Source organism: Daphnia pulicaria, chromosome 11 (genome assembly GCF_021234035.1).
Source record: "Daphnia pulicaria isolate SC F1-1A chromosome 11, SC_F0-13Bv2, whole genome shotgun sequence".
In the NCBI taxonomy this organism is placed as follows: domain Eukaryota; kingdom Metazoa; phylum Arthropoda; class Branchiopoda; order Diplostraca; family Daphniidae; genus Daphnia; species Daphnia pulicaria.
The window spans coordinates 4,589,456-4,606,477 of record NC_060923.1 but is presented as its reverse complement, the minus strand read 5'-3'; the positions used below and the strand labels follow the sequence as shown (position 1 = coordinate 4,606,477).

Below are 17,022 nucleotides of genomic sequence, written 5' to 3'. Positions count from 1 at the left end.
TCCGGTTGCTTCACCGTTGCCGGTGTGGTGTTGACGGTGTTGGTCTATCGTCCGCTCACCTACACCAACACGCATTACCTACAGCACCTGACGGGATCGCAAATTGGTGGGCCCATTCTGGTCGTCGTCGGTCTTCTCTTCTTGGCTGTCGGATTGGCCCTCCACATCGTCTCTCAACGCCTTAAATTCCCGTCCGATCAAGGCGAGTATTGACGTCATCACCTTTTCTCTTTTGATTTTTATTTGTTTTGTTTTCTTTTGCGTTGGTTTTCTTGATTTGTCGATGATTTTTTTATTTAAAAAATAGTCACTTTGATATAATTAAGTGTAGCCCAGCTAGAGACGGACGCCACCACCACTGCCACATCCACCACGTCCATATCCACCACGTCCACAACCAAGTCGCCACTGGGTAGATTGAAAAAGTATCGATGCTGCTGGAAAATTCCCTGGAAGTGGGTGAGAAAGTCGACGAAAACAATCAGCGTCAGGAAGAAAAAGGTGGTCACCGATTTGCTGGCCAGCACCGAATACGTTTGCATGTACGTATGTCGACGTAGTTGGGTGTATTGATTTCCAGTTGATCTCATTTTGTTTTCTTATTCTGATCCAAAACAAAAAACAAAAGGATCGAGCGGAGTTATAGTTCCAACAGCTATTACGAGAGCTACGACGTGGCCAGTTTTCCTGGCACTTATTGTTACAGCATCGATCGGAGCCTTCGATCCGGCGGCAGCAGCAGTAGCATCAATAGTCCTGTACAGTTGAAGACAAGGTTGTAATCCATCCTTAAGCCCACCCTCCTCTTCCATTCTTCTGACTCCCGAATTACCACCACCCTGTATACTCTCTCTTCTTCTTGATTCCCATCACTTTCGACTATATTCCGGTGTCTGTAATTAATTTCAGGACTTTTACCCCCCTCCGTTTTTTACGGTTTTGAACAAGAAAACGAGACGAAAAAAGAAAATGCCAAAAAACAAACAAAATAATAATTTGATGATTGAGAGAATAAACTGGAAAGAAACTGCATGGTGACTTGATTGACTGTAGACAAGTTGTTCATCAACTTTTGATATGGTCACGTCCGCCCGGCCGAAATGAGCAGCGGGAGCGGGCGAACGCAATCTGCCTGAATTATAATCATGTCTTGTCAATATTGTCTCATTTGTTTCTCTCTGCTCTTTCCTCTAGGGCTTGAATTTGATTAGTGCGAGTGTGCGGCGGAATCCAAGTGTCATCTTGTTTAAATGATTTGCTGGTGGCCGGATGAATCTTGTAGCTGCAGCAGCTCCGGGGCCGAATGTAGCCGGCATCAGACCTTAGGCGCTGGATGTGTGTGAGCTGGTTTTTGCTGATAATTCAGATTTGAGCCAATTGAGTTGACTGGACCAATGGGTGGAAAGAGAGAAGGAAGAAAAGGGCTTCCATGACGTCAACGCTCACCGAGTCAGTCAGCAAGCGCAGGCCAAAGTATTGATTTTTTGTTTCCCCCCCTCCCGGTGGATGCGCGTCGTGAGCGCCTCCAGGCGGAGCACCAATGAAGACAAGGTGAGGACTCTTGGATTTGGTTTCATCCAGTCGAGTCGCAAGTCGAGGAGAAGGTGAAAGCGTTTTTTGGTGGTCATCTTTTTTCCCCCTTGTTAATAAAGAGACACACACAATTATTGCCCAAACAGTTGTAGTGAGGAATGATGGATCGGTGAAATCCACGTCCATAGTCCTGGCATCTTTTGCATTCTCCCAAAACAGTTTTGAATTTGATCCACACACTCACAGTTAATTAGCTTCGTCGTCATGGCCTCCAATCCATTTGGGAGTTACTACCCGTCCGACTCGTCGGACCAACAACAACAACAGTCGGCCTATCCGGACTCGAGCAGCTACGCGTACGATGGATCGAGCGCTGGACTGATGAGCGGGGCTGGTGGTGATGGCGGGACATTTCCATCGTCAGGTAACAATTTCCAGCAGCACCAGCCGATGGGCACGGGAATGGCCGAGGTGGATTTGGCCAAATACCCGGAGCCGAAGGAGAGCACCAAAAAGATCCGCGGTCGTGCGGATCTCATCGAATACTTTTTCGGCGGCCCAGTCAACCGGGAGCTGCTGATCGCCAAAGCGTTTTACTTTTGCTTTTTCTCGGCTTTTGGCTCCCTCCTACCTCTGATGGCCATCTACTTCAAAAACATGGGCATGACCCCGACCCAGGCCGGAATTCTCATCGGCATCCGGCCGTTTGTCGGCTACCTCAGCGCTCCCTTCTGGGCAGACTTGGCCGATCGGTAAGTTTCCATTTTCTATCTTTCCTTTTCTAAATGGCGAATGAATCGAGTCGAGTGTGACAGAGCCACAAAAGTTTGTGAAATGCTGGGAGACGAGATAGACGAACAAGGTCCAGGACGTGAGACGACAGCAGCAGCAGTAGCGGGCGATCAATATTTTGGCTAGAGCCGTGCACGACGTCGACTCTGACGTCAACCGACGCCTTTTCTTTCATGTTGGTGGTCCTCGGTTCGCTCTTCCGGTTGGCGCGGAGGGAATCCGCCAAAGGATTATTCATCATTTTGGCACTCCCACAGAGTGTGTCTCTCTTTCTGTAAAAGATATATGCTACAGTAAACTGCTGCTGCTGCTAGCTGGCTGGATGGCCATTAACAATAGATTAAAAGCTCTTTCTTTTATTTGGGTTTGTGCGGTCGATGGAGACCACTGCTGACAGATACGGATCGATACATTGATTCATGTTGTTTTCTTTTTTTATTATTTATTTTTTTGTATTCCGCCGGAATGGCGGATGCTGCAAGTGATGAAAGGAATCAATCAATTTCCTTGTCTTATTTTGTCTTTTTTTTGGGATTTGGTTGCTGTTTATTGAAATAGATTCAAGAAGGGGAGGATCATGCTACTTGGCTCTTTGGCCGCCTGGATCATTTTCAATGTCCCGATTGGCTTCATCCGGCCTCCGGCAACGTCGTGTCTCGTCTACAACGCGACGGGATTCTACATCGAAACTCCCAAGGGCCTCGTCAACCGCATCGACAAGCGAAGCATCTCGCCGTCGGATTATTTGGACGATTTCGAGACGGAGAACTTTATGGCCGGATGGACGCCCCGCCCACCTCAGTGGGTCGAGGATCAGTTGGCCCATCAGTCGGGCGACGGAGCGGCCAGGAAAGTGCCGTGGGACCAGCTGCTGGCCATGGAAGAAGAAGAAACGGTCGACATTCCGCTGATGGCCGATTACGACGACGGGCAGGTGGTGGATCAAATGGTGCGCGTCCGTCGCCACATTGACGTGCCCATGAAGCCAACCCACGAAGTGGGCATCTCTCCGTACACGGTGGACTTTGCCAAAAACTACGAGGCGCTGGGCAGCAACAGCCAACTGGTCTCGCCCACCTTCTCGTTCACCATCTTCAACCGCAACGACATCCGCAAAGTGTTTTTCCTCTTCCTGCTGCTCATCATCATTGGCGAATTCTTCTGCTGTCCCAGCATGACCCTGGCCGACTCGGCCGTTCTCAACCTGCTGGGCAAAGAGAACGCCGATCAATACGGCCGCCAACGAATGTTTGCATCCATCGGATGGGGATTGACCATGTTCTTTGTTTGTCTCACTCTCGACCACTCGCAACCCACACAAGGACCTACTCATCCCTGCGAGGTAAATGAGACTGCTGACCTCATCCGCTTGACATCAGTCCAGACGGACTGAATATTTGTTTCCCATTCATTGTTTTTTTCCAGGTGCATCACAGGGAGAGGGTGTACACGGTCTGCTACATTTCGTTCACCATGTTCATGATTGGCACGATGATTGTGGCCACCCGGTTGCCCTTCACCTACGACTCGGAACCCCAGGAGAATACGCAAAACGCCGCCACCGTTTCATCGCCCATTGAGGTGAGTGCCTATCTCCTATTTCATCACTTCATTCAATCAAATTGACGACGTAACTTTGTAAAACAGGAAGGTCCGTACGTTCCTCCGGCTCCCGGTTCCTGGTATCATCCGAAACCGGCCCCTCCGCCGCCTGGATCCCAACACCATCACTCGACTAAAGAAGTGATGAACGACGCCCTGAAAAACCTCCTGGGAAAGGTAACACTTGTCTCTCCTTATTATTTATGTGGAGCTGATGGCGTTGTTGTCGCTATCGATTTCCACCCCAGCGGCTAATCGAATTAAATGGTTGATGTCCGCTAGAGCAAAGTGTTTGCCCAGACGACCAGCAAGATCCCCGAATGGATGCCCGTCTTGCGTCACTTTGCCAACATTCGATGCGCTTCGTTCATGTTCGTCGCCTGGTTCATGGGTTTTGGCATCGGACTCATCTTCACTTTCCTCTTCTGGCACTTGCAGGTGATGATGCCCCAATTTATTCCCACTTAAAATGACCCGAATTGGCATTTTTAAAATTATTTTATTCTACTAAAGGATTACGGAGGCACTTCGACCGTCTTCGGCATGGCGTCGGTCGTCAACCACATTTCGGAAATGTTGGCTTACTTCCTCAGTTATCCGCTCATCCGCAAAATTGGCCACATCAAGGTATACCAACTCAACATGCTCAGCTACCAAATCCAATCCATTTCTTCCGTCCATTAGGTGTTGTGTTTGGGTTTGCTGTGCAGCGTCTTGCGCTTCCTCTACATTTCCTACATCCAAGAACCCTGGGGCGTCATCCCCTTTGAGTTGATTCAAGGTGTGACTCACTCGGCCGTCTGGGCCGCCGCTTGCTCCTACATCGCCCACAACACTCCGCCGGAATTGCGCGTCTCCGCTCAAGGAGTTTTGTCGTTTATTCATAACGGAGCCGGACGCGCTTGCGGAACCATTTTCGGCGGACTCTTTTCCACTTATTACGGTGATTTCCACTATCCTTCCTTCTTCCACCATTTTTCTAACAAAATGATTTAGGTACGACGGCCGTGTTGCGTGGCTACGGATTCGCCTGCATCTTTGTGCTCGTCGGATTCTGCCTCGTCTGTTTCTATCACCGAGGCAAAGGATTAACCGCCGATTTGACTCCAGCTGAAGATCCTCACCAAGTTGCAGCCGAAATGGCCCATCTGGCTCCTCACGGTGTCCCCGGCAACCCGACCATCGTCCGCACCGCTTCCACTGCCAATTTGGATCATTCCAATAGCAAAGCCACGCTAAATTACAATACCAGTCACGGTAACTTGGACATCCCCACCCTCGGCGGTAAATTGAAATTCATGGCTTTATTTTAATTTTTGTAAATTAACTTTTGAAATTGATGGATGGGAATTGAAACCGGATAGGTATGGCCCAGCCGACGAACCCCTTCCTGCCAGCAGGGGGCAGCAACCAGCACCATCACCACGCGCCGAGTTCATTTGGTTACGTCGCCGAGGCCGAGGAATACAGCGGAATCTCAATGAACCCGACACAAAGCGGCGGATCAGTCAACTTCTCATCCGGTTCAGGGTATGGCAACAACACCACTCAATACAACAATAGTCAATACTAAAAAACGAAAAAAGTAGCGCGGAGCGACCGTAGAACAAAACGAGAAGAAAGAATGTTGTGTGTAGATGGAACAAACAATATTGTTTTGTAATTGAAAAATGTTCAGTTTTTATTCTATTATATAAGTGACTTTTGAAACAACTTCAGTGTATTATCTCTCCAATCACCTTCAGACCCAGTTTATATGAATTCTGCACCGTTACACGTATATATTCATGGTGTTATTAATCAGGTTAACTTAATTAACGTTTGAATTGCATTTTATTCACTCCTCCCCCTCCCCCTTTTTTTGTAATGTAATAATTTCCCTTCGGATTAACTGATAACTGAACTGAAACCAAACAACCGGTGTCATTATTATTAGCAATACTTTGTCGCGCTCCATTTTCGCATTCTCTCATTTGGTTTCAAGTTTATTTTGATTTCAATTACGCCGTTGCTTGGACGTTCGTACAGCCTCTAATAACCAAATACTCGATTGATATAAGTTCAGTTCATTTGGCAAGTGAAGCAAAAATAAGAATCGATTATTTCTCGTCCGTTTGTTTTGTCACTGTTCTCCTCACGCCATCTCGAGATTGATTCACTCCACCGGTCATAAGTTGTTGGGGATAGGATTGATGGTCTTGTTATTTAACATTTAGCCTGGGAGAGATGCTGCACTCTATAATAATGTGTTGTTGTGGCTTTCCTTAATTCATTCCTCGTTTGTCGATTGATTATTCCCACCGCCCTTGCCCTCCAATGGATGTTAAATTATTGGCGCTGTGTTCGAGCATCGAGTTGATTGTTGGTTATGATTTTAGATGTCAAACATCCGCCGTCGTCATCATATCCGTTTCGGTTGAAAAACTAAAAAATGCATCCGTTTACAAAATATTTCATTTGACTTTTTATTCGTTGACTGATAACATTTGAATAACATAAAAGAAATCACCAACTAGATGGATGACAGAAAAAAAAGAACGTGTTGTTGATTTCCTTTGTTCAATTGATACGCTTTAGCTTCTTTGAACCATCGCAATGTGAATAGAGCTCTGTAGATGACCATAAAATCGCCCGCTAAGAGGCGCTCAATTTTCATTGTTGTGATCATCAGACGTCATCAACGTTCATGCGAATGATTTTTGTTGGAGTTCTATTGTCGGACATTTGAGATATTTAAAATTCAGTGGAGTTCTATTGTCGAACATGAAAATAATTAAAGAATTCGCGTAGTGGAATTCTACTGTCGGGCACTGGAGTTCTATTGTCGGGTATTTTTTAATAATATTTAAAAAAGGAGTTCTTATATCTGGACGTTTGGAGTTCTACTGTCGCATACAAGGAAATTTTTAAAAATTATTAAAAAAATTGGGGTCCTATATTGTAGGTGGAGTATGGCACGCCGAAAGGGTCACAAACAAAATGTTTAAATTAAAAAAAAAAAAAAGGTTTCGGCAGAACGCCATCTAGCGGTCAAATATAGAACTGCACGCAAAATTCCCTTTTCTTGCCCCAAAACGCGAAATTTTCTTCGCTTATTATTGGTCAGAACGTGAGAAGTTGTAACATCTGATGAGTCAACAACCATCGTTAATAAGCTAGCTTCGAAAATTACCAATGATTCATAGGTAAACTCGAGTGATTTCGTCTGTAATAACTTGTCGGTGATGTGTTCTATTCCGTGTATATGTTGGATAATAACCTTAATGTTTTTCATCAACTCACAGTCAGAGTAAACGTGAAAGTCATGCAACCTACCGTCAACTATTTTGTTCAAACTCATTGTATTCTACTGAATGTGTCATCGAAATGATACAGGTAAAAACCAACACTAGCTTTATTTCATGCTAAAACATATATTCTTCTCATGTTTTGTTAGGATTAATCTTAAATATCGGCTGTTTCTATTGAACTTGCTAGATCACCGACCCCAGCATGGAACAATCTCTCATTCCATCTTATAGAGAATCTTTGATAACTGATTGATGATTTCATGTGTATAAAAGTTCACTTGTCATGTTACTGAACTTGATTAATTGCAGTCTAATATGAATTTTTGTTTTCTTTACAGGTTTCTTAATTGGCATGACTGACTTTATGAGAAGTTAGGTCCTTCCAAGAAAAAGGACTTACAGTCAACAAGATTCCTTGTTTGCTAACACGTTGGCTGCTACCCTTGAATCTCCCTGTATTTGTCAACGACAAAAAAAGAGGTTAAATATTGTGATCATGCCTATCATCATTGTAAGTTGTGTTTACATTGAATTTTGAGAAGTTGTCATACTAAAAGAAATTTTAACGATTGTTTGGTTTCTTATTTAGATGTTGCCTAGAAGACCAAATGTGGGGCATCTGGTTATCCCTCGACTAATGACCACACGTTCAACGCGGATCATTCGCTTTGTCATCGAACTTGACTCATTCCATCCTCTGGATTGCTTAGGAAAGCTGATTGGTGTTACCTGTGTAACTTAATTGTCATGTCGCTGAATTTAAATTTTGTTTACATTTTGTTTCTTGATTTAGCCATTTAGGTAATGACCGAGAAGATGCGGCCTACATGAACATCATTTAGGCGGCCAGCATCGTTCGACTACCCAACCGGCTTCTACTACCCTGCTCTCAACACAGCACGGAGTTTTACCCTTAGATTTTTGGCTGTTCGCGATGTGTGATGGCGTTTCCTTGGACGAGATGATGATTTTGGCGAGAAAAATATTGCGTGAGTAATATACTTAAAACTGTTTAATTATTCTTTTACTTATTTTTTAAATGTTTTTTTTTTTTTTTTTTTTTTTTTTTTTTTCATTTAAAGGTTCTAACCTTCAGGTTCCTAAATATGAAAAGTAATGTTCTTTCAAGAAAGTCAACGAGGTCCCTTACTCCCTTGTTTGCTAACCCAATGGCTGCTACCCTTGAATCTCCCTATTTAGCTCCTTACACAGTCCCTCTTGATTTTAGGTATTGCTTTTTGTCGCTACAATCTTATTGAAAATTATTGTCATCCAAATAAATGTTCATTCTGCTTACAGGGTAATCCTTCGCTACTGATCATGGACTCCATTGGTGAAACTGAAAATCGACGAGAGAATGCTGTAATCCAAGACTGATAAATTGTGTAGTTAGATTAAATTACAAGTGCATTTCTGGGCTCCCTTCTTTTCTGTGGCCCCGTTTCCCTATCTAACCACTAACCAACGCCCGCCGGTGGTCACTCACCCGCTGTGAAACCAGGAGGAGGGGAGGGCTCTGGTCGAACGGGGACTTGGAAGTCTTATGATCTGAGGGTCATGAGTCTAACCCGGAAGCCTAGTATGACTAATCGCTCCCCAGTAAAACTTGCCTCGCACTCTTCTCTCCTCTTCCATTTCCAGGTAATCTCCCTGGATCTACGCCGACACTGCATGTGCGAATTTTAGCGAGCAATCCGCCACCCAATTTGACAAAAAGTGATAGTTTGTTTTCACGGAAAATTCGTCAGACGGTTACAAAATTTCTTATTCAACAATCTCATGTAGAAATTTGCATTTAGTCTACTGGTACAAATTGTGATTCTTTAAGCTTGATTAATTCAGGTGATGTGTTAAAAGCAATTGTGGGTAGCTAAACAATTTAACTAATCCACTTTTTCTGAATATTTTGGTTTTAGATCACTTTGTTGTTTTTAGATTTTCTTGTGATCTATCTTCAAAATATTCTGAAAAAGCGAATGAGTTCAATTTATTGGCTACTCACAATTTTTTTAACACATCTCCTAAATAATCAAGCTTAAAGAATCGCAATTTGCACCTGCAGACTAGATGCAAATTCCTACATGAGATTATTGAACTAGAAATTTTTTAACCGTCTGACGCAATTTCCGAGAAAACAAACTATCACTTTTTGTCAAATTGGGTTGCGGATTACTTGCTAAAAAGCCTCGCACAAAAAAAATTGTTTCGAACCGGACGTTCTGTTTAATGAATTATTTATTTTGTAAATGTTCCAGAATAAAATTAATTTGTTTATTTATTTATCAATAATTTTACATATTACAGATATTTGGTATCTGTGGGGAAATGGGGATTTAAGGAATGGATGTTGGTGGAAGTTACGGGGTGTTAGGAATAGATGTGGTTATATAGGTAGGTATATGGATGTGATAGACAACGATTTTATTTTTACCTTATTAAAACAAACCACGACTTCTTCTGGTTAACGAAAATCTTTTGACCCCCCCCCCCAATATCCTCCTCGCTGGTTTCCCAATCGCGAAGGCATGTTTATTATTTGTTCAACGTTAAGATTCCCCGTATTAGCATTTTTTTCATTCCAACATATAAACGGTTAACTTCATAGACGCAAATAGCAATTAAACCAAAGACTGGATGTAACTTATGATGAAGCACAACACCAGCGATTCAAAACCACGGAAATTTTCCGTTCCTTTTCAACATGTAAACGGTTAACTGCATAGACACAAATAACAATTAAAACTGGATGTAACTTTTGTGCACAACACCAGCAGTCCGGCACCAAGGAACAGCAACAGCATAATTCGACGCAAAAAATCTTTCACCAGTATAACGACTACGGGAACATAAACCTGTAACCAAAAGGAAATGGAATTAATAATGATGAAACCAATCGTTAACATTGCAATAAAGATGAGAAATTTTCTAAATTCTATGTAAAAACAAATTACTTTTATAATAGCATGATAAATATTGAAGAATAACTGGAACTTCTTCTTTGTTGTTAATACTGTGCTGAAATTAACTACAGAAACAAATTATTTTCATTATGTTTAGAGCAAGAACAAAATAACAACATACTTTTAACTGTACCTGTCATTGGAAGATTGTTGTATGCTTCCTATTGAGAGGCGGAAACTGCAGGGATTGGCAGCCAAAGATTTTCAATAAAACTTTATCACTACTTCAGATACACAATTAAAAGGAGAACTGGCCGGCAGGGTGGGTGACAGAAATCATGCTAGTGATGTCATCTCCAGTGTAACAGACTGTCGACTTGAGGACTGGAACCTGGATAAAGTTGGAATTGGAAAATTGGATTGAGAAGTGGCTTTGCAAGAATTTTTGAAGAGGTCAGTAGATCAATTCGAAACCAATTACCTTTGACCTACACTTCATTTAAGTAATGGAAATTAAATATGGGTAGAAACTGGTTGCTATTCCATGTCCTTCAGACCACCCCATGGTAAATACCAAAGTTCGTTGAAACTTGTTTATGGGTGATTGTGGTGCAACATTATGGCTGCTTGCTTAGCCTTTCTCAATCTTGGGAATAAAAGTTCAGAAGTTAGATTTCGTAAATAGTGTCAAACGTTTTGAAATGATTTGGATTGGCAAGGAGCAAGAATAAAGTACAAAAATATTTATTGAGTTACCAAATTTTTGTAAAGCAGCAGCGACTGGAATACCTTCCATAGTGGTGATATGGTGGCAGTTCTTCATTACCTTTCTCCTTTCACTCTTTCAGCACAGCAAAAACATAAAAATCGAAAATACATTCTACCAGCCGCCAGAAGGCGAGAACCCACACTCCGGGCGTGCTGTCACTCTTAGATGAATGCCGGCAGCCATCTTGAAAGGATCGCAACATTGCCATTTGCGGTTATGAAATTAATTAGAAACGTCGGCAACTGCAAAGAGGCAAAGCGGCTGAAGTCTGACTGTCTGAACTCAGTCTGAACTAGTGAACTGTCTGTGAATACAAAATGTCAAAATGTTTAGCTTAACGACTCATTTTTTAAATGATTTTAAATAATTGTGTTGTCAGCTGATGGATGACTGTGCTCCGGTAGACTTTGTCTTTATATGTAAATAGACAGCAGTCTCTCTGCCGTTTACAAATAGGATAAAGAATCACAACCAAGAGACAGGATCTGGTTAACATAAACTTACGTTGTTGTTAGTTGGTATCGATGAATAATGAAGATAAAAAGCTGTTTAAAATTTGACCAATTAATCCTCTCACTTTCTGACACGCAGCGCTGTGTCAAAAAAGGGACAACTGTGCACCGTAAAACGTTTGGACTTTGAAATTCTTATCTTGGATGAGCTGAAAAGTGAACATCTCTATTTTCAAGATAACAAATGATAGGACGGACTAGCGACACACAGCAATGTGTAAATCAACAAAGATTACTCTAATCGTTTCCCTTTTTTAATATAAATTGCGACGTATCTTCAAGTGGGAAACGGGCGAGGGGGATCACATTCGATATTTATTAAGAGAATTGAAAAGAATGGCTCCTTTGTCAGTTTGCACATTGATTCGTTCAAGTGTTTTGGTGGTTTTCCTTTGGTCGAAGTGTTCGTATTGTGCAGTTCCTACATCGGAGGAAAAATATGTAAGAACAAAATCTTGATCTATTTTAGCCAATATGATTCCATTTATCTTGTTGACTCTCACCTATCTGTTAATTTTGTGATAAAGGCTCACTTGGAATCAAAAATAGCTCAACTTGAGGCTAGACTTGATCACTTCGAGAATGTGATTAAAGTTAAAGATCACCAACATGTAAGTATTCCTGATTGTTGTGTTTTTGAGAGTGTTTCTGATTTTTAAAAAATTTACAAATCAAAAGGACATTTTGGTGGAAAACGTTTCTCAACTTCAACTTGCCCTACACCACGAACGTCAAACTAGCTCCAAATTAGTTACGTCAATCAACGTTAATGATAGAAGCAATCAACTGGCAGTGGAGAGAACCGTAGCGCGGACATGTCAAGAGGCCATTTTAGCGGATTCGTCGCTCAATTCCGGCATGTACTGGATTGATCCTGATGGACAGGGATATGGAGATGCCCCGATCTACGTTTATTGCGACATGAGCAAAGGTAAAAGATTTGTATTTTCCTCGACTTTATAAACCGAAAAAACAGCTTTAGTTTTTCTAAAACAGGAACGACATCCATTTCTCACGACACTGAATCGGCCATGGACGTTGGAAACTGCGCTGATGCTGGGTGTTATTCAAGGGCGGTAAACTACAACGCAACTCAAAGGCAAATGTCAGCACTGGCCGATTTGTCCGTTGAATGCCATCAGTCAATTAAAGTGAGTTTATAAAGCAATCAGTAATTAGATAGGCTCACGAGACAATTATTTTGGTACTTTAACCAAATAGTACGAATGCAGTCAGGCCCCATTCGAGTTAGACGGCATCAAATATTCCTGGTGGAACGACAAAAATGGTAACGAGAAATATTTTTGGGCCGGAATGAACACAGACGTCCACACCTGCCAGTGCGGAATCGACGGAAATTGTGTCGAAGCTTCTACCAAGTGCAACTGCGATTCCGCTGCCGCAGCGCTACAAGTCGACGATGGTAGGATCATTTTATTTGAAGCTGATCTCCGATCAAGTTAATGACTTTGCCAAACAATGAGCAGGAGTCGTGTCCGACAAATTGGTTTTGCCCGTCACTCAGCTAAATTTTGGTGGGACTCAAAATGCAGCCGCTGTTCATACACTGGGTCGGTTTGAATGTTCAGGAAAGGAGACTGTCAGTGGAAGGCCGAGATCATGCCTTGACCTGTGGCGGATTGGACACATTCTGAGTGGACTGCATTCCGTCATGGGCACCAACATGGTTCAAAGTGTTTACTGCAACTTAACAAAAATTCCTAGCGATGCCGGTAAAGTGTCGATTATTTGGAGAAAAGTTTCATTTTTTAAAACATTAATTTCTCATTTCCATCTGAACTGTGTAGGTTTTCAAACAGAGATTGGCTACATCGATGTCAAGTCATCGCCCACGTATTTTTACGTTCAGAAAAACTTGAATTTCGACGCAACAAACACTCCGATTCCATTCGAAATTTCAAAGTTGAACGTCGGAAACGCAATGGATTTGGCGTCCGGTAAATTCACGGCACCGCGAGCTGGCACTTATTACTTCTCCTTCACTGGATTGGCAAGTTTTCCAGCGACAGGCTCAACCAAAGTCTATTTGGTAGTGCAACTGCTTTTAAACGGCGCAGCGGTTGGGATGGGTTCTACTGACGAAGCCAATACGATTAATAGTCAACTGACACCAATTTCCTTGCATTCTACACTTCGCTTAAATTCGGGAGATCAAATTTGGTTAGAGATTAATGAAATATCATTAGGAGCGCAACTGTATGACAAAGCAAATTGGCAAAGCACTCATTTTACGGGTTGGATTCTAGAGGAAGAACTTGTGAATTCACTGTAAATGGAGTTAACAACTGCAATACACGTTCTGAATTTGGAATAAAACTTGTTCTTATGGAAATTGTCTGTGGGAGCCAAACAAAAATTTCGCTGAGCAATAATAAATAATGAACGGAGAGAAATGTCAAGAAGCCTAGTGCAACACAATTATCCTTCGCCATGTTCGACAGTATAGTGCGTATGGACTATTCATTTATTACAATATAGTTACTATCCTTGCTAAACAGATGCGTACCATTCGTTCATAAATAATAAATAATACACGGAAACACGGTTTTGATCGTGTGTTAACTATAGTTAACGAAAAAGAAATAATAATGCTGTTTGATACACTGGTAGCTGTACTTGTGTAACTAATTCTGTTCGTCATCGAATAACCGACAGATGAGCGGATTTCCTAATAGAGAAATATGTACACAATGGCCTTTATTTGACCTACGTATCTTGAGGACAATATACGTGTAGAAATAAAATTTCCCCTTCTTGCAAGATAACAAATGAGGGCAGATGTGATTGACAGGTCTGTAGTCAACAAGAGAAATATAATCTGTTCATTTCGCTTGATTTATTGGCGATACAAAAAGGATAAATCTTCAGTTGAGAAAGCGGATTCAGTCGAGTTTGTTTCAGGGAGAAAATAAAAATGACGCTGAAGTTGTCAATCACCACACTCATCCATTTAAGTGTTCTGGTGGTATTGATATGGCCAACCTGTTCGAGCGGTGCAGCCCTTTCTTTAGATGAAAAGTTTCAGCAATTGGCAGACAAATATGTAAGGAAACAGAATCCATATGATTTAACTCATCAAAATTCCTAACAAATTTAAATTGAACCGGTAGTCAAACTTTTAACTATTTTGTACGATTTCAATAAAGGCCAACTTGGAAGCAAAAATGGCCAAACTAGAGGCCAAAGACAGTCAATTGGAGGCTCTGATTCAGCTCAAAGATCAACGGCACATAAGTCTATACGTCTATAACCTTGGCTTCAACTGAATTGTATTGCGATTAATTACGTGATGCCAATAGGACATGTTGGAAGAAAAAATATCGCGTCTAGAGTTGGCACTAAAGGTTCAACGCGAAACACACTCCGAATCAGCTCTATTGAAAACAGAGAAAGAAATCGGCCGTCAAGTAGCTGGTAAAAGTGCCATGCCGCGGACGTGTCAAGATGCCCGTTCAGCGGATCCATTGCTCAGTTCCGGCATGTACTGGATTGATCCCGACGGGCAAGGAGTTGGAGATGCCCCAATTCAAGTCTATTGTGACATGGCATCAGGTAAAAAAAGAGAGCGACTACTCAATTGGACAGAAATAGAGAAATTTTTTTATTCGGTTGGTTTTGAAAAAAAGGTTCGACTTCCGTTTTACACGACAGCGAATCGCCTATGGACGTGGGCCACTGTACCGATCCTGGATGTTATTCAAGGGCAGTGAACTACAGCGCAACTAGTAGGCAAATGTCAGCACTGGTCGAGTTGTCAAACGAATGCCACCAATCAATTAAAGTGAGTTCAAAAAAATAAAATACCAAATTTTTCAATGTAAAATTCTATTTTTACAAATTCCGTGTTGCCTTTGAAATAGTACGACTGTTATTTCGCAATATTTGAGTTCGACAACATCGCCTATTCCTGGTGGAACGACAAAAACGGCAACGAGAAATATTTTTGGGCCGGAATGAACACTGACGTCCACACCTGCCAGTGCGGAATCGACGGAAATTGTGTCGAAGCTTCTACCAAGTGCAACTGCGATTCCTCTGCACCTGTGCAACTAGTCGACGATGGTAAAATCACCTTGCATAAAGCTAACATTCTCTCATTTTAATGACATGTGAACACATTTAATATGCAGGTGTTATCGCTGACAAGAGTGTTTTGCCCATCACCCGCCTAAACTTTGGCCGGACTCAACTTGCAAGTTCTTCCGGCGTTCACACACTGGGTCGGTTTGAATGTACAGGACAAGTGAAAGTCAGTGGAATGGCGACGTCATGTCTAGATCTGTGGCGCATCGGACACACCCTGAGTGGATTGTATTCCGTCGTGGGCCCCAAAATGATCGAAAGTGTTTACTGCGACTTTACAAAAATTCCTGGTGAAACTGGTAAAATATTTTCTTGGCGATTATTTTTTAAAATGTTTCTGGCCTAAATAATTCGGTTTCTAAGGTTTCCAAAAATGGATTGGCTACGACGACGTCAAATCGGAGTCCGTTTTTTTTTACGTTCAAAGAAACGTTACATTCAAAATTCCTTCTACTCCGATTCCATTCGAGGTGGAAAGAATAAACACCGGGGGAGCTATGAATTTATCAACGGGGATATTTACGGCGCCGAGAGTGGGGATTTATTTCTTTGCATTTACTGGAATGTTTGATTTTCCAACTTCGTCCTCATTGATCGAGGGTTTTATAAGAATGTATGTAAATGGCAATCTTATAGGGTCAGCAGCGCACGATTCATCCTACTCTTTGTTGGGACAATCAAGTCCGGTTAACTTACAATCAACATTAATCTTGCAAGAGGGAGAACAAGTTTGGGTACAGTTTGAAGGAGGATCTTCTATTGTGCTAACGGACACTCAAAATTTTTACACTCACTTTATGGGTTGGTTATTAGAAGAAGACATTTCTAAATCGCTGTGAATGACATGCGGTAGTTTAATAGTTACGAGCAAATAAAGGTATAGAAAAACTTTCTGTCTAAGAATACGGTTGACCTTGCAAAGTCTTCCAACATGAAAAAAACCAATGTAAATATTTAAGAAAACAAACTGTGTTAGCAGACTGCTAGGGTAATCAATGTATATCAAGAAAAAGTCTAATACTCCACACCAAGATTATCAACAGATGCAATCTGCTCATTCTCGTTCTGCATAAATTTTAAAAAATATGCCAACCCGTGCTGACAGTCCAGCAAAGGTGTGAAGATAAAAACACACTTTTCGATAACATGTTTTGAACATGGCCGTTAGTGAACATGACCGTGAAACCACCAGCATTTCAGGGCGTGGCTTTTCTACGACACAATCGAACAAGCAACTCAATCAAAAGGGAAAATGTACCCATGAATCGTCAAACGTGCACACAACCTTGATACTTCTTAGGGAGCGAAAGTATATGCAACAGATTTACAAAAAATCAAAATCTACTCAGCAAAGCATCTCGATCGCTGGATGGCGATTCCAACAGCGGAGCGATGTACAAAACAAGGAAACCAAAAATTATCAGAGACAACCATCACCTAACCATACAATAGAAAAGGTGTTGGCACTCTCTATGTAACGTCCTCAAAGACCTCAAAACTTCACAATCAAACCGAGATCA

The 17,022-nt window shown here is 42.0% G+C and overlaps 3 protein-coding genes and 2 long non-coding RNA genes across 10 annotated transcripts; 4 read left to right on the top strand and 1 right to left on the bottom strand.

Annotated features, from left to right (window-relative positions):
* The first annotated feature begins 307 nt into the window (after nt 1-307).
* On the top strand, nt 308-6,378 carry LOC124315072 (major facilitator superfamily domain-containing protein 6-like). 3 transcript variants are annotated; one of them, XM_046780424.1, is made up of 10 exons: nt 308-501; nt 629-2,285; nt 2,884-3,667; nt 3,751-3,906; nt 3,973-4,104; nt 4,210-4,365; nt 4,441-4,554; nt 4,612-4,870; nt 4,924-5,211; nt 5,292-6,378. In XM_046780424.1, exons 2-10 carry the CDS (start codon nt 1,798-1,800, stop codon nt 5,498-5,500), a joined length of 2,586 nt encoding a protein of 861 aa, XP_046636380.1. In that variant the 5' UTR covers nt 308-501; nt 629-1,797; the 3' UTR covers nt 5,501-6,378. The 3 variants fall into 3 exon arrangements, with proteins under 3 accessions (XP_046636380.1, XP_046636381.1, XP_046636379.1); XM_046780425.1 differs by having other exon boundaries at nt 308-542; nt 4,924-5,184; XM_046780423.1 differs by having other exon boundaries at nt 308-542.
* A 448-nt stretch (nt 6,379-6,826) lies between these two features.
* LOC124316083 lies at nt 6,827-8,568 on the top strand. Of its 3 annotated transcripts, none has more exons than XR_006911795.1 (8): nt 6,827-7,112; nt 7,212-7,302; nt 7,364-7,481; nt 7,556-7,728; nt 7,807-7,950; nt 8,011-8,206; nt 8,300-8,445; nt 8,517-8,568. It is a non-coding gene; the product is annotated as an uncharacterized LOC124316083 (long non-coding RNA). The 3 variants fall into 3 exon arrangements; XR_006911794.1 differs by having other exon boundaries at nt 6,828-7,112; nt 7,405-7,481; XR_006911796.1 differs by having other exon boundaries at nt 6,829-7,112; nt 7,405-7,481; nt 7,556-7,697.
* Nucleotides 8,569-9,479: 911 nt separating this feature from the next.
* LOC124316094 lies at nt 9,480-11,190 on the bottom strand. Of its 2 annotated transcripts, none has more exons than XR_006911804.1 (5): nt 10,874-11,190; nt 10,599-10,763; nt 10,311-10,508; nt 10,169-10,242; nt 9,480-10,069 (listed from the first exon to the last, which is right to left on the bottom strand). It is a non-coding gene; the product is annotated as an uncharacterized LOC124316094 (long non-coding RNA). The 2 variants fall into 2 exon arrangements; XR_006911805.1 differs by having other exon boundaries at nt 10,907-11,190.
* A 323-nt stretch (nt 11,191-11,513) lies between these two features.
* LOC124316092 (contactin-associated protein-like 2) lies at nt 11,514-13,730 on the top strand. The gene is made up of 7 exons (XM_046781832.1): nt 11,514-11,839; nt 11,926-12,009; nt 12,077-12,329; nt 12,395-12,549; nt 12,620-12,821; nt 12,886-13,131; nt 13,207-13,730. Exons 1-7 carry the CDS (start codon nt 11,735-11,737, stop codon nt 13,689-13,691), a joined length of 1,530 nt encoding a protein of 509 aa, XP_046637788.1. The 5' UTR covers nt 11,514-11,734; the 3' UTR covers nt 13,692-13,730.
* Nucleotides 13,731-13,912: 182 nt separating this feature from the next.
* On the top strand, nt 13,913-16,393 carry LOC124316091. The gene is made up of 7 exons (XM_046781831.1): nt 13,913-14,462; nt 14,566-14,649; nt 14,719-14,971; nt 15,046-15,200; nt 15,280-15,481; nt 15,550-15,801; nt 15,866-16,393. The coding sequence occupies exons 1-7, from the start codon at nt 14,334-14,336 to the stop codon at nt 16,339-16,341; spliced, it is 1,551 nt and encodes a 516-aa protein (XP_046637787.1). The 5' UTR covers nt 13,913-14,333; the 3' UTR covers nt 16,342-16,393.
* The last annotated feature ends 629 nt before the right edge of the window (nt 16,394-17,022 follow it).